At 41.9% G+C, this 12,465-nt stretch overlaps 1 protein-coding gene across 1 annotated transcript; it reads right to left on the minus strand.

Moving 5' to 3' along the window:
- Window positions 1-1,680: 1,680 nt before the first annotated feature.
- Window positions 1,681-2,232, minus strand: LOC138903804 (uncharacterized). The gene has a single exon (XM_070192371.1). The coding sequence runs from the start codon at window positions 2,230-2,232 to the stop codon at window positions 1,681-1,683; it is 552 nt and encodes a 183-aa protein (XP_070048472.1).
- Window positions 2,233-12,465: the final 10,233 nt, after the last annotated feature.

A 12,465-nucleotide genomic window follows, 5' to 3' on the forward strand; every position in this document is an offset into this window, starting at 1 on the left:
AATATACGTTATAAGACCCCGAAATTGTAGGCAATACCAATACTGGGGCTGTAGTCAAAGCTGTCTTAAGCTTCTGAAAGCTCTCCTCACATTCCTCTGTCCACCTAAACGGAGAACCCTTTCTGGGTCAGCCTGGTCATAGGTGCTGCAATGGATGAGAATCCCTCTACAAATCGATGGCAATACCCCGCCAAACAGAGAAAACTTCGAATCTCTGTAGTTGAGGATGGTCTGGGCCAACTCTGCACTTCTTCAATCTTTTTCGGATCAACTTGGATCGCATCACTCGATACTACATGACCCAAGAATGCCACTGAGTCTAGCCAAAACTCACACTTTGAAATTTTTTCATATAATTTCTTTTCTCTCAAGGCTTGAAACATAGTCCTCAGGTGCTGCTCATGATCCTTCCAAGTCCGGGAGTACACCAAAATGTCATCAATAAACACAATGACGAATGAGTCAAGATAAGGCCGGAACACACTGTGCATCAAGTGCATAAAAACTGCTGGGGCATTGGTCAGCCAAAAGACATCACAAGGAACTCATAGTGACCATACCGAGTCCTGAAGGCAGTCTTTGGGATATCTGGCTCCCAAATCTTCAACTGATGATAGCCTGAACGTAAGTCAATCTTGGAAAACACTCTGGCACCCTGTAACTGATCAAATAGGTCATCAATACGAGGCAAATGATACATGTTCTTCACTGTAACATTGTTCAAGTCGCGATAATCAATGCACATACGCATAGAACCATCTTTTTTCCTTCACAAAGAAGAATGGAGCACCCCAAGGTGACACACTAGGCCGAATGAAGCCCTTATCAAGCAAATCCTATAACTGCTCTTTCAACTCCTTCAATTCATGATGAGCCATATGATATGGAGGAATAGAGATGGGCAAAGTGCCCGACAACAAATCAATGCCAAAATCAATATCTCTGTCGGTCGGCAAGCCCGAAATATTAGTTAGAAACACATCTGGAACTTCCCTCACTAGTGGAACTGACTCAACTGTAGGGGTATCAAAAAATGACATCTCTCACATAAGCTAGATATGCGTCACACCCCTTCTCAACCATTCGTTGAACTTTAAGAAATGAAATAACTCGACTGGGAGTATACTCTAAGGTATCTCTCCACTCTAATTGCAGTAAACTTGGCATAGCCAGCGTCACGGTCTTAGCGTGACAATTTAGAATACCATAATGGGGCGGCAACCAATCCATTCCCAAGATAACATCAAAGTCTACCATGCTGAGTAATAATAAATCGGCTCTGGTCTCAAAACTACTAAGATCAATCAAACATGACCGATACACGCGGTCCATAACAAGAGAATCTCCCACAGGAGTAGACACATAAATAAGGAAACTCAGAGAATCCCGAGATACGCCCAAATATAGGGCATAATAAGAGGACATATAGGAATATGTAGAGACTTGATAAAATAAGACTGGCGCATCTCTATGATAAACTGGAACAATACCTGTAATGACAGAGTAGGAAGCAACTTCCTCTGTACGAGCCGGAAGAGCATAATATCTATCCTGGCCTCTCTCTCTAGGGCGACCTCGACCTCCCCGACCTCTACCTCGAGTTGGCTGAGTAGGTGGGGCGGTAGCTGGTGCTGCAATCATAGCCTGAGGACCCGGTGGAGCATGTGGTGGCTAAGAAGTCTATGGAGGTGCACCCCTCCTATGTCTGGGACAATCCCTCACCAAATGGCGAGTGTCGCCACACTCAAAACAACCCCTCAGAGGGTGTGGCTGTTGTGACTGACTCAGTCCGGGTCTGCTGGACTGGCCGCTAAAAGCACCCCTAGCCGGAGGCACACTAGATACTGGCGGTGCATAATAAAGCTCCCGGGGCCGAGTAGGGGCTGGAACACCACTGAAGGTTGGAAGAGCTAAATGAACGGGGCAACTCACATAACCCCTACCATGTCGAACTATAGATGGGGAACGAGTACCGCTGTAAGTGCCAGACTCTCGAGACCTCTTGGCCTCCCTATCCTCTTTATTCTGAGCAAGCATATCCTCCAATCTCCTGGCAGTACTCACAACCTGCTGATAAGAAATATCCATCTCCAACTCCCTATCCATACTAATCTGGATACTGGGGTGGTGTCCCTCAATAAACCGTCGAACCCTCTCTCGAACTGTGGCAACCAAGGTCGGTGCATGTCCGGCCAACTCACTGAAGCGGACTACATACTCTGACACAGTCATAGCACCCTGGTGTAGATACTCAAATTCCGCATGACATGAGTTCCTGAGGCTCTGAGGGACATACTCTCTCAAAAAGATGTTCGAGAACTCAGTCCATATAAGTGAAGCTGCCTAATCCGGACTACTCAACTCATAAGCACGCCAACACTGATAGGTTGCTCTTCTAAGCTGGGAGGTGGTAAATGAAACCACACTTATCTCCGCTATGCCAATAGTACGGAGAATACAATGACACTCCTCAAGAAAACCCAGAGCATCATCTATAGCCAATCCGCTGAAGGTAGGTGAGTGGTATTTCTTATACCTCTCAAGTCTGAGCTGCTCCGCCTCAGAATTGGCTGTCCTAGTCTCGTCGTTTAACCGAAGCTACCGAATGCATAGGGATGAACTCTAGGCATGGACAACATGGACCCTCTACTCAGGAGTACAGGCTGCAGGAGTCTTTGCCCCTCCCCCAGCCTGAGATGTGGAAGGAGCAAGTGGAATTAGTCCAGCCTGAGCTAAGGTGTTGAATATGCTCAGAAACTGGGCTAGAGTCTCCTGGATAGCTGGTGCAGAAATAGGCACCTCAAGTGCCTGCCCTCTAGCTGGAGTTACTGGGGCCTCCTCTGTCGCAGCGCGCGCGTGTGCTCTAGCTGCACTGCGTGGTCGTCCTCGGCCTCTACCCCAGACCCGGCCTCTTGCGGCTCTAGCATGGGGCGCGGGTGTCTGGTCATCAGATCCTCCGGTACGGGTCCTCACCATCAGTGAGAAAGAACATAATACAGAATTTTATAATTTTTTGATGTCAACAAATATTGCACGACAAGGAATCAAAGAAGTATAATTTTTCCTAACAGTTCCATAGCCTCCCGAAGATTAGTGCAGACGTCTCCGTATCGATCCGCGAGAATCTAACAAATTGGCTTGTGACTCATGACACTTATGAACCTAGAGCTCTGATACCAACTTGTCATGATCCAAACTCCCTCTGTATAACGTCGTGACGACACCTAGTCTCTACGACTAGGTAAGCCTAAACAATTGCGAAAATAACAATACGAAAGTAAAACTTGGCAACTAACAGCAGTGGATAACTGAATAACTAGTAACAATGCCGCTCAGCATGTACAATAAACAATACTCTATAATTCACAGTCTTCCCAAAACCCGAAATATCATAGGTCACAAGCTTCTAAAAAGAAATAGTATCTCTATACACCAGAGTCTAACAAAAAGAAATACATGAAGTGTTTGACTCGGGAAGAATAGAGGGGGACTCCGAGGTTTACGGACGCGGCAGATATACCTTGAAGTCTCCAAAATTATCTCAACTCACTGGTAATGCGGCTAATAGTGAGCACCTGAATCTGCACACAAAAGATATGCAGAAGAGTAGCATGAGTACACCACAATTGGTACCCAGTAAGTGCCAAGCCTAACCTCGGTAGAGTAGTGACGAGGTTAGGTCTGGGCCCTACAGGGATATAATAACAAGACAGATGATATAATAACAATCAAGTAAAATTGGAGAAATTAACAGCAAGAATTCATAGAGAAACAACAACACAAGAACAATGTCATAACAACAAGGGGCGCTCCCGAGATTCCGTCTCGAAGTCCCAAATGTAAATGTGCAGGGAGATATCCCAAGGAACCCCCTCATAGTCTCAAAAGTAAATGTACAGGGAGAACTCCCGAGGTACCGCCTCGTAGTCTCAAAAGTAAATATGCAGGGAGAACAACTGAGGAACCGCATCGTAGTCTCAAAAGTAAATGTGTAGGGAGAACTCCCGAGGAACCGCCTCATAGTTTCAAAAGTAAAGACACAGCTCAAACTGATAAATACAACAGTTAACAGCAAGATTTCTACAATTATACTGATAAAGAACAAGGAAAAAGCAGGAAATCAGCTAGGCATGCTTCACATAGTTCAAATAAGTAGCTAAAGCACGTAGACATGCGATATTAGACTAAACAGGATAGCTACACATAATGGGATAGTTTAATTAAGAATGAAAAACATGCTAATACTCATTTAAACGTTATAACTTAATTTAAAGGAAGAACATATTACTACTCAGTAAAATAAATCGGGTTTTACAACAAATAGCCCGTGTACGTACTCGTCACCTCACGTACACGACGCTCACATATCACAACAGTACCAAATCCTAAGGGGATTTCCCCCACGCAAGGTTAGGTAAGCCACTTACCTCGAACCAAGCTCAATCAATCGGTAACAATGCCTTTTCCATGGATATCCGACTTCGAATGGCCCAAATCTAGCCAAAATCAATTATATACCATAAATACAACTATAAGAAATTAATCTAATTGATCAAATTAAAGCTAAAGCAAGAAATTAGAAACCGGCCCAAAACATCTCCCCGGGCCCACGTCTCAGAATCGGGCAAAAAATCACTAAATCCGAAAGCCCATTCACTCACGAGTCTAACCATACAAAATTTATTAAAATCTGACCTCAAATGGCCACTCAAAATCCAAAATGAAACTCTTCAAATCCCTAGCCTCAAACTCCTAAATACCACCTTAAATACACACTAACTAGGTGGAAAAATAAACGGGGAAGCAAGATTATTGATGAAAAATGAATACAAGAAGCTTACCTCAGTAATCTCTTCGAAACCCCTCTCAAAAACCTCCAAAGTCCGAGCTCAAAATGATAACAATGGCCAAAAATCTCGAAGTCTCGGTTAAGTAGGTTCTGCCCAGGCATTTCCATACCTACAGAGCCTGGGCTCGCACCTATGCATCCGCTTGTACGGCGAAAAGAGCACTTCTGCGCAAACCACTTACTCCCCTCTACCTCCGCACATGCGATGAAGGGGCCGCACATGCGAGTGCGCACCTGCAGAATCCTGTCCGCTTCTGCGGTCTTTCTTCGCACCTGTGATCAGCCTTGCGCATCTGCGGGCATCGCATATGCGGCCTTTCCCACGCACCTGTGACCCCTAACCAATTCACCCAACTCTGCTTCTGTGCCATATTTCCCGCACCTATGGTCGGCCTTGCGCAGGTGCGATTACACCAGAACCAGTAACTTCAACCATTTGCCCAAGTCCAAATTCAAATCGTTAAGCATCCGAAATACACTCGAGGCCCCCGAACTTAGTCGAGCCCTCAAATCACATCAAACAACAACAAAAACATAAATCACCCTCCAATCCAAACTTAATGAACTTGAAACATCAAATTTCTGCAACTGATACCGAAACCTATCAAACCACGTTCGATTGACCTCAAATTTTGGACACAAGTCATATTAAACATTACGGACGTACAAAAAGTCAACTTCCGCCATTTCAAGCCTAAATCAGCTACAGACCTCAAATTCACAGTCCGGACATGCTCATATGTCCAAAACCACCCAACGGATCTAACGGAACTGACAGAACTCCATTCCAGAGTCGTGTTCACACAGTTCCGACTACGGTCAAAATCCTAAGATTTAAGCTTCCGTTTTAAGGACTAAGTATCCCAACTCACTCCGAAACCAAAAACAAGACCTCCTGGAAAGTCACATAAGCAGAAACATATACGGGGAAAGCATAAAGTAGGCGATCGGGACTATTACTCTCAAAACGACCGGCCGGGTCATTACAATCAAACCTGGGAGACTTTGATTTTGATCGACGAATTGAAGCAATCGCTATTAGTCCAAGAATGCAAATACGTACATGTGTCACCATATGTACATTCCCCTTTAATCCAATTATTGTGAATCACATTGTGCTGCTGATGTGGCGATAGCGATGGCGATGGCTATACTTCTGTAACAATATACCAAATTCACTAATGGGCGAATTTTTAGAAAATGAGAGGAAGATAAATACATCTTAGAAATCAGTAAAGTCCAAATCAGTATACGCACATTTCACAGATGCATGGAACTTATGATAAATCAGCAAACACACACACACATATACATACAAGCATACATTTCACCAACGGACCCAAAGGCTTATGATAAATGAAATACAGTTGCTATAGTTGCAACGGATAAAATGCAATTAAGCCAAAAGAGCTACAATTGCTGGGCTCATTACATGCATGCAAGAAGAGGAAAGTATACCTGAGGGATTAACTGATGGAGAACGGAAATCCAATTTCTCCCGGATTAGCTTTAAATTCTTAGTAGTTTATCCTAAAGTAGTGCCAACAAATACCCTTATTGAGTATCCAATCGTTTGGAAGTATTCGATATAAACTAGAGGAGCTGCGTTCCCGGCGCATGACTTTGAGGATTTGAATCTGACATGCTTGAACGACGGAGCCCTTGGCACTTGATACCCTAACAATGACTAGAGGAATTGGCGTGAATTGAAAACATAAAAACACCCCTTTTGTCTAAGCCGTTTCTTTTGGTTCAAGTAATAGGTTCAAAATCTACATATATGAATCTATATCTATCTATATTTATACTATATTAAAAGCACGAAACCTCTTAGCGAAATGTCGTTCGCCTTTTTTACCATTTAAAAATAAATTTCACATTGTTTAAAATAGTCATTTAATTAATTCTCTAATATTTAGAACTTTAAAATTGACTAAAATTTTGATTATTAAATATTTTCTTATTTGATGTAGGTAAGAAGTTCTAAATTTTAGGGCTTTAAATCAATTGGTATTTTACCGTCTATAAATTATTTCCTTGTTTAAACTCTATAAAATATTTATAACTCTTTCATATTACTTTTAGTGGATGCATATTCTGTGGGGGAAAAAAAGTTAAACTAATGTCTGTGTGTTTTAACGATATTAAAGTAATTAATAGATCATACAACGTTTATGCCTAATATTTAAAAGGTCACGTGTTTAGGACTTTAAATAAGTAATATAATTTTTCCATGTTTAGTTCTTGTAGAAGTTGAAAAATATCAACCACGAAAGATTTGCTAAAGTTGAAAAATATTTAAAAGGTCACGTGTTTAGGAATTTAAATAAGTAATATCAACCACGAGATCTTAAAATATATAACAAGAAAACTTTATCATGGATAAAAGGTGCAAATTTATGTGTAAAATAATGGTTAATACTTTAGAAGTTATTCCTTTCTTGCACCTAATTATTTTGTTAAATCTTTATATTGGGCTTTAAACCCGATTAATATTTTTTTATTATCCTACATAAATTATTTTTTTATTTTAATAATGTAATATAATCGTAATCATTTTCATGTTATTATATGTGAACTATAATAGTTCATATTATATTTGAACTACTTTTCTCTGAAACAATATTTTTCTAATTAGTAAATTTTTATGTATAATATCTTTAAAATTACACTCAATAATTAAAACAAATGACATGTAATATTTTGAAAATATAGAAGATAAATAGAAAGGGGGCGAGAGAGAGACTAGAAAAGTAGTATTTGGTTTGAAAAGTAGTATTTGTCTATACGGTTAAAACCAGGCCCACCCAATTTTACTATTTGACTGAGACCGGGAGGTTTCATCGAAGGACGGTCTCGTAACGGAATAGACTAAATCACGAGGATAAGGTACCGAGTTCAGAATCGAGGTACCTGTCGAGATCGAGGATAGTAGTGATCGAAGCCAAATAAGACAGACATCGAACAAAGATCGAAGATAACATAATAACAGAAAGGCGAGGTATCGGTGACTGGTCGAGGATCATGGCGTAAATCTCGTAACAGATCAAATCAGAAATGGTTAATTAGCTAATCGTGAGATTTTCTTATGTAATTAAAATTATACCATAAGTGGAATTCCTCTACTATATAAAGGGGGGTTCTAATCATTTGTAAGAGATGGTGGACAGGCACAAAAGCAATATAATTCTCTTTCTCAATTACATTATTGTTCATCAGCTTGCTACACTTTAATTGTTATTGCATCAACCAGTTCAAGGGTGTACAAACTCGAGGTCTGAGTTCCATTCTAACATTGGTTTACTTTTCTTTATTGTTAATTTATATTACTCATCCTCACTTTTATCAATTGGTATTAGGTGGAATCACGTGTCCTTAAAACCACATTATAAGTTTAATTATTATTCAATTTGAAGGGTAAACAGTTTGGTGCACACCGTGGGGCTACTGATAATAGTGATTTCTTAATACTGATTCCAATAACACACACTGCTTTACACTTTTTCTCGTAAGTATCTTTATTTTCAGGATAAATATGTCAAACTCACAAGTAGGGCCTACACATGGTGACAACGGCCTCGGATTACACGGGAAAAAATACAATATAGCCGACCTAGGGATCGAGGTGCCTCAGGCTGACCTCGAGGAAGCACCAATTGCAAATCCCGTCGATGTCAGTTCACATGTCGCCCTAAACGCAAATTTGGGCGTTAATTAAGAAGGTAGCATACGCAGAGAAGTTCGATCAGGTGGTCGAGGTACGCAGGATGGAAAAGATGGTGGAGTTAGCCTCCAATTGATATTCTAAATGTTACAGGCTCAACAAGCCGCTATAGCACAACTACAAAATCAGTACCGAACAAAGAGTAGGATCGAACCAAAAGTCGTTCACAAGACCGAGCCTGTGCCGAAAAGGTCGAACGCCAATGAATCGGAGATTGACCCCGCAGCCAATATGAAAATACTCGAGGAGCTCACCAAACAGATTGAATCGGGAGAAAAGAAAATCGAGGCAAATGACAAAAAAGTGGAGACATACAATTCCCGGGTTGACCAAATACCGCGGACACCGCCTTTTCTAAAGGGTAAGACTTTCCCTCCAAGTGCCGCTCTGAAACCCATTTCGAAGAAATTCCGAATGCCAGAAATTCCTAAGTATAATGGGACCCCCGACCCTAATGAACATGTCATTTATTTTACATACGCAATAAAAGGAAATGACTAGGAAGACAATGAGATTGAATCTGTTGTACTAAAGAAATTTGGAAAAACTTTGTCGCAAGGAGAAATGATATGGTACCACAATTAGCCACCTAATTCCATCGATTTGTTCGCCATGCTTGTAGACTCCTTCGTAAATTTCATGTCAGAGCGATATAGGTTGCGACTAGAAAATTGGACCTCTTCAAGGTGAAACAAAAAGACAACGAAATGTTGAGAGAATTTGTATCTCGGTTCCAGATGGAACTACCACCGATCACAGGCGATTGAGCTGTTCAAGCCTTTACTCAAGGTTTGAACGAACGAAGTTCAGTGGCATCACGACAGCTAAAGTAGAATTTAATTGAATATCCAGTGGTAACCTGGGCCGATGTACATAATCGGTACCGGTCAAAGATCTGGGTCGAGGATGATTCATTGGGGACCCCTTCCGGTTCCGTTTATCAAAACAGGCCCATCGGCAGATCTCAAAGGGATGTCGACAGAGAACCCCGGTCGAGCAGAGATCGGTATCAACCATACAACGCATATCGTAGAAACAACGGCTCAAGACGCAATCTCATCCGAAATGATCAAAGGAACGATTGAAGACAGAGCTCTCGAGGGCTCATGAGCAAAAGTGGATTCGATAAACATGCCAATCCCACAGAAGCACCACGATTATCAAAATACAACTTCAGCATCGATGCATCAGGAACCCCAATCAAATATGCAAATACTATGGTACACATGGTCATAAAACTGAAGACTACAGACAACTAAGGGAGGAGGTGGCCCGTCTATTCAACGAGGGTCACCTTCGAGAATTCTTGAGCGACCGAGCTACAAATCATGTCAGAGACAGGGATGCAAATAGGAAAAACGAGCAGGAAGAACCACATCACGTGATTCACATGATCGTTGGTGGGGTCGATATTCCACAAAGGCCAGTGTTCAAACACACTAAAGTATCAATCACCAGGGAAAAACGAACTCGAGATTATGTGCCAGAAGGCACTTTCTCATTCAATGATGATGAAGCAAAAGGGACCTCACAACCCTACAATGATGCTTTGGTAATCTCTATCCTTATGAATAAAATTTAGGTTAAACGTGTTTTACTTGATCCAGGAAGCTCGGCCAATATTATTCAATCGAGGGTCGTGGAGCAGCTCAGCCTACAAGATCAGATCATACCCGCAGCTCGGATTCTCAATGGCTTCAACACGCCGAGTGAAACAACTAAAGGTGAAATCATCCTACCAGTAAATATAGCCAGAACTATTCAAGAAATGAAGTTCCATGTGTTCGAAGGCGATATGAGATACAACGCACTGCTCCAAAGACCCTGGATTTAGAACATAAGGGTGGTCCCCTCAACCCTTCACCAAATGCTAAAGTTCCCAACACCGGATGGAGTAAAAACGGTGTATGAGGAACATCACGCTTCCAAAGATATGTTCACGGTTGACGAAGTGATACCCGTATCGGCACTTTCGTCAACAAAGGGATCGGAGTCCAAAGGAAAATAGGAAGCTAAATAGCAACCACAGCTACCTGCTTCAACTCAATCAGGGAAGCAGGGAACGGATGAGGACTATGATTATTAGATCCCTCGATCCTTCATAATCCCCGAGGATTCCAATAGTTGAGGAATTGGAGCAAATCATACTGATCGGACATCTACCCGATTGAAAGGTATACCTGGGTACAGGGTTAGCCCTCGAGCTCAGGGAAAAACTTATTAAATTTCTTATTAATAATATGAATTATTTTGCTTGGTCTCACCTAGATATGACATGGATCCCGCCGTAAATCGCTATAAATCGACTGAGCTTGGACCCGAAGTTCTGCCCGGTAAAACAAAAGAGAATACCCCAGTGAGGTAAAACATGTATTCATCAAGGACGAGGTAACCAAACTTCTCAAAATAGGATCTATTCGGGAGGTTAAATATCCCGAATGGTTAGCAAACGTAGTCGTAGTCCCTAAAAAGGGAGATAAACTTAGAATGTGCGTAGACTATAAAGATTTAAACAAGGCATGTCCTAAAGACTCTTTTCCTCTGCCGAATATCGATCACATGATCGATACCACCGCTGGCCACGAGATCCTTAATTTTCTCTATGCCTACTCCGGGTACAATCAAATACAAATGAACCCGGAGGATCAACAAAAGACTTTGTTCATCACTAAGTACGGCACCTATTGTTATAATGTAATGCCGTTTGGACTAAATAATGCTGGTGCCACTTATCAACGCATAGTAAATCGAATGTTCGAAGAACAAATAGGTAAGTCAATGGAGGTTTATATTGATGATATGCTAGTTAAGTCCCTGCGAGCAGAGGACCATTTGACACATTTGCAGGAGACCTTCAATATACTAAGGAAATACAACATGAACTCAACCCGGAGATATGGGCATTCGGGGTCGGCTTTGGTAAGTTCCTCAGCTTTATGGTATCAAATCGGGGCATCGAAATCAACCTCGATAAGATCAAGGAAATCGACGACATCACAGTTGTGGACAATGTTAAGGAATTACAAAGATTAACAGGGTGCATAGCCGCCTTAGGCCGATTCATCTCGAGGTATTCTGATAGAAGTCACAGGTTCTTCTCACTTCTCAAAAAGAAGAACTATTTTGCATGGACCCCGGAATGCCAACAAGCATTGGAAGAATTAAAGCGGTACCTCTAGAGCCCGCCATTGCTTCATACTACGAAAGTGGACGAGCAACACTACTTGTACTTAGCAGTCTCGAAAATCGTGGTAAGTGGGGTCCTAGTTCGAGAAGAACAAGGTACGCAATTTCCTGTTTACTATGTTAGTCGAACTTTAGGTGAGGTCAAAACACGGTACCCAGACTTAGAAAAATTAGCGCTTGCGCCTCTAGGAAATTAAAACCATATTTTCAGTGCCACCTGATCTGTGTGGTGACTACTTATCTCCTTCGTAATAGTTTGCATAAGCCCGAACTTTCGGGCCGATTGGCCAAATGGGCCATCGAGATCAGTGGATACGATATCGAGTACCAACCCCTAACATCCATCAAGTCTCAAATCTTAGCGAACATCGTGGCCGACGTTACGCCAGCCCTCGTACCCGAGGTCGAAAAAGAACTGTTATTAAAGTCGGGTAAATCATCTAGGGTGTGGACCCTCTTCACAGATGGCGTTTCGAACGTGAAGGGGACTGGGTTAGGCATCGTTTTGAAGCCGCCCATAGGTAATACAATTAGACAAGCTATCAAAACATCCAAGTTAACTAACAATGAGGCCGAGTATGAGGCCATGATTGCAGGTCTCGAGCTAGCTAAAGGTTTGGGATTAAAAGTCATCGAGGCCAAATGCGACTCCCTGTTTATGGTAAACCAAGTCAGCAGAACTTTTGACGTTCGAGAAGATCGAATA

The sequence above is a fragment of the Nicotiana tomentosiformis genome, unplaced genomic scaffold, assembly GCF_000390325.3.
Source record: "Nicotiana tomentosiformis unplaced genomic scaffold, ASM39032v3 Un00003, whole genome shotgun sequence".
Taxonomy (NCBI): Eukaryota; Viridiplantae; Streptophyta; class Magnoliopsida; order Solanales; family Solanaceae; genus Nicotiana; species Nicotiana tomentosiformis.

Coding starts and splice junctions, on each gene's coding strand:
- LOC138903804 (XM_070192371.1), bottom strand. CDS start 2,232: ATGACTGTGTCAGAGTATGTAGTCCGCTTCAGTGAGTTGGCCGGACAT.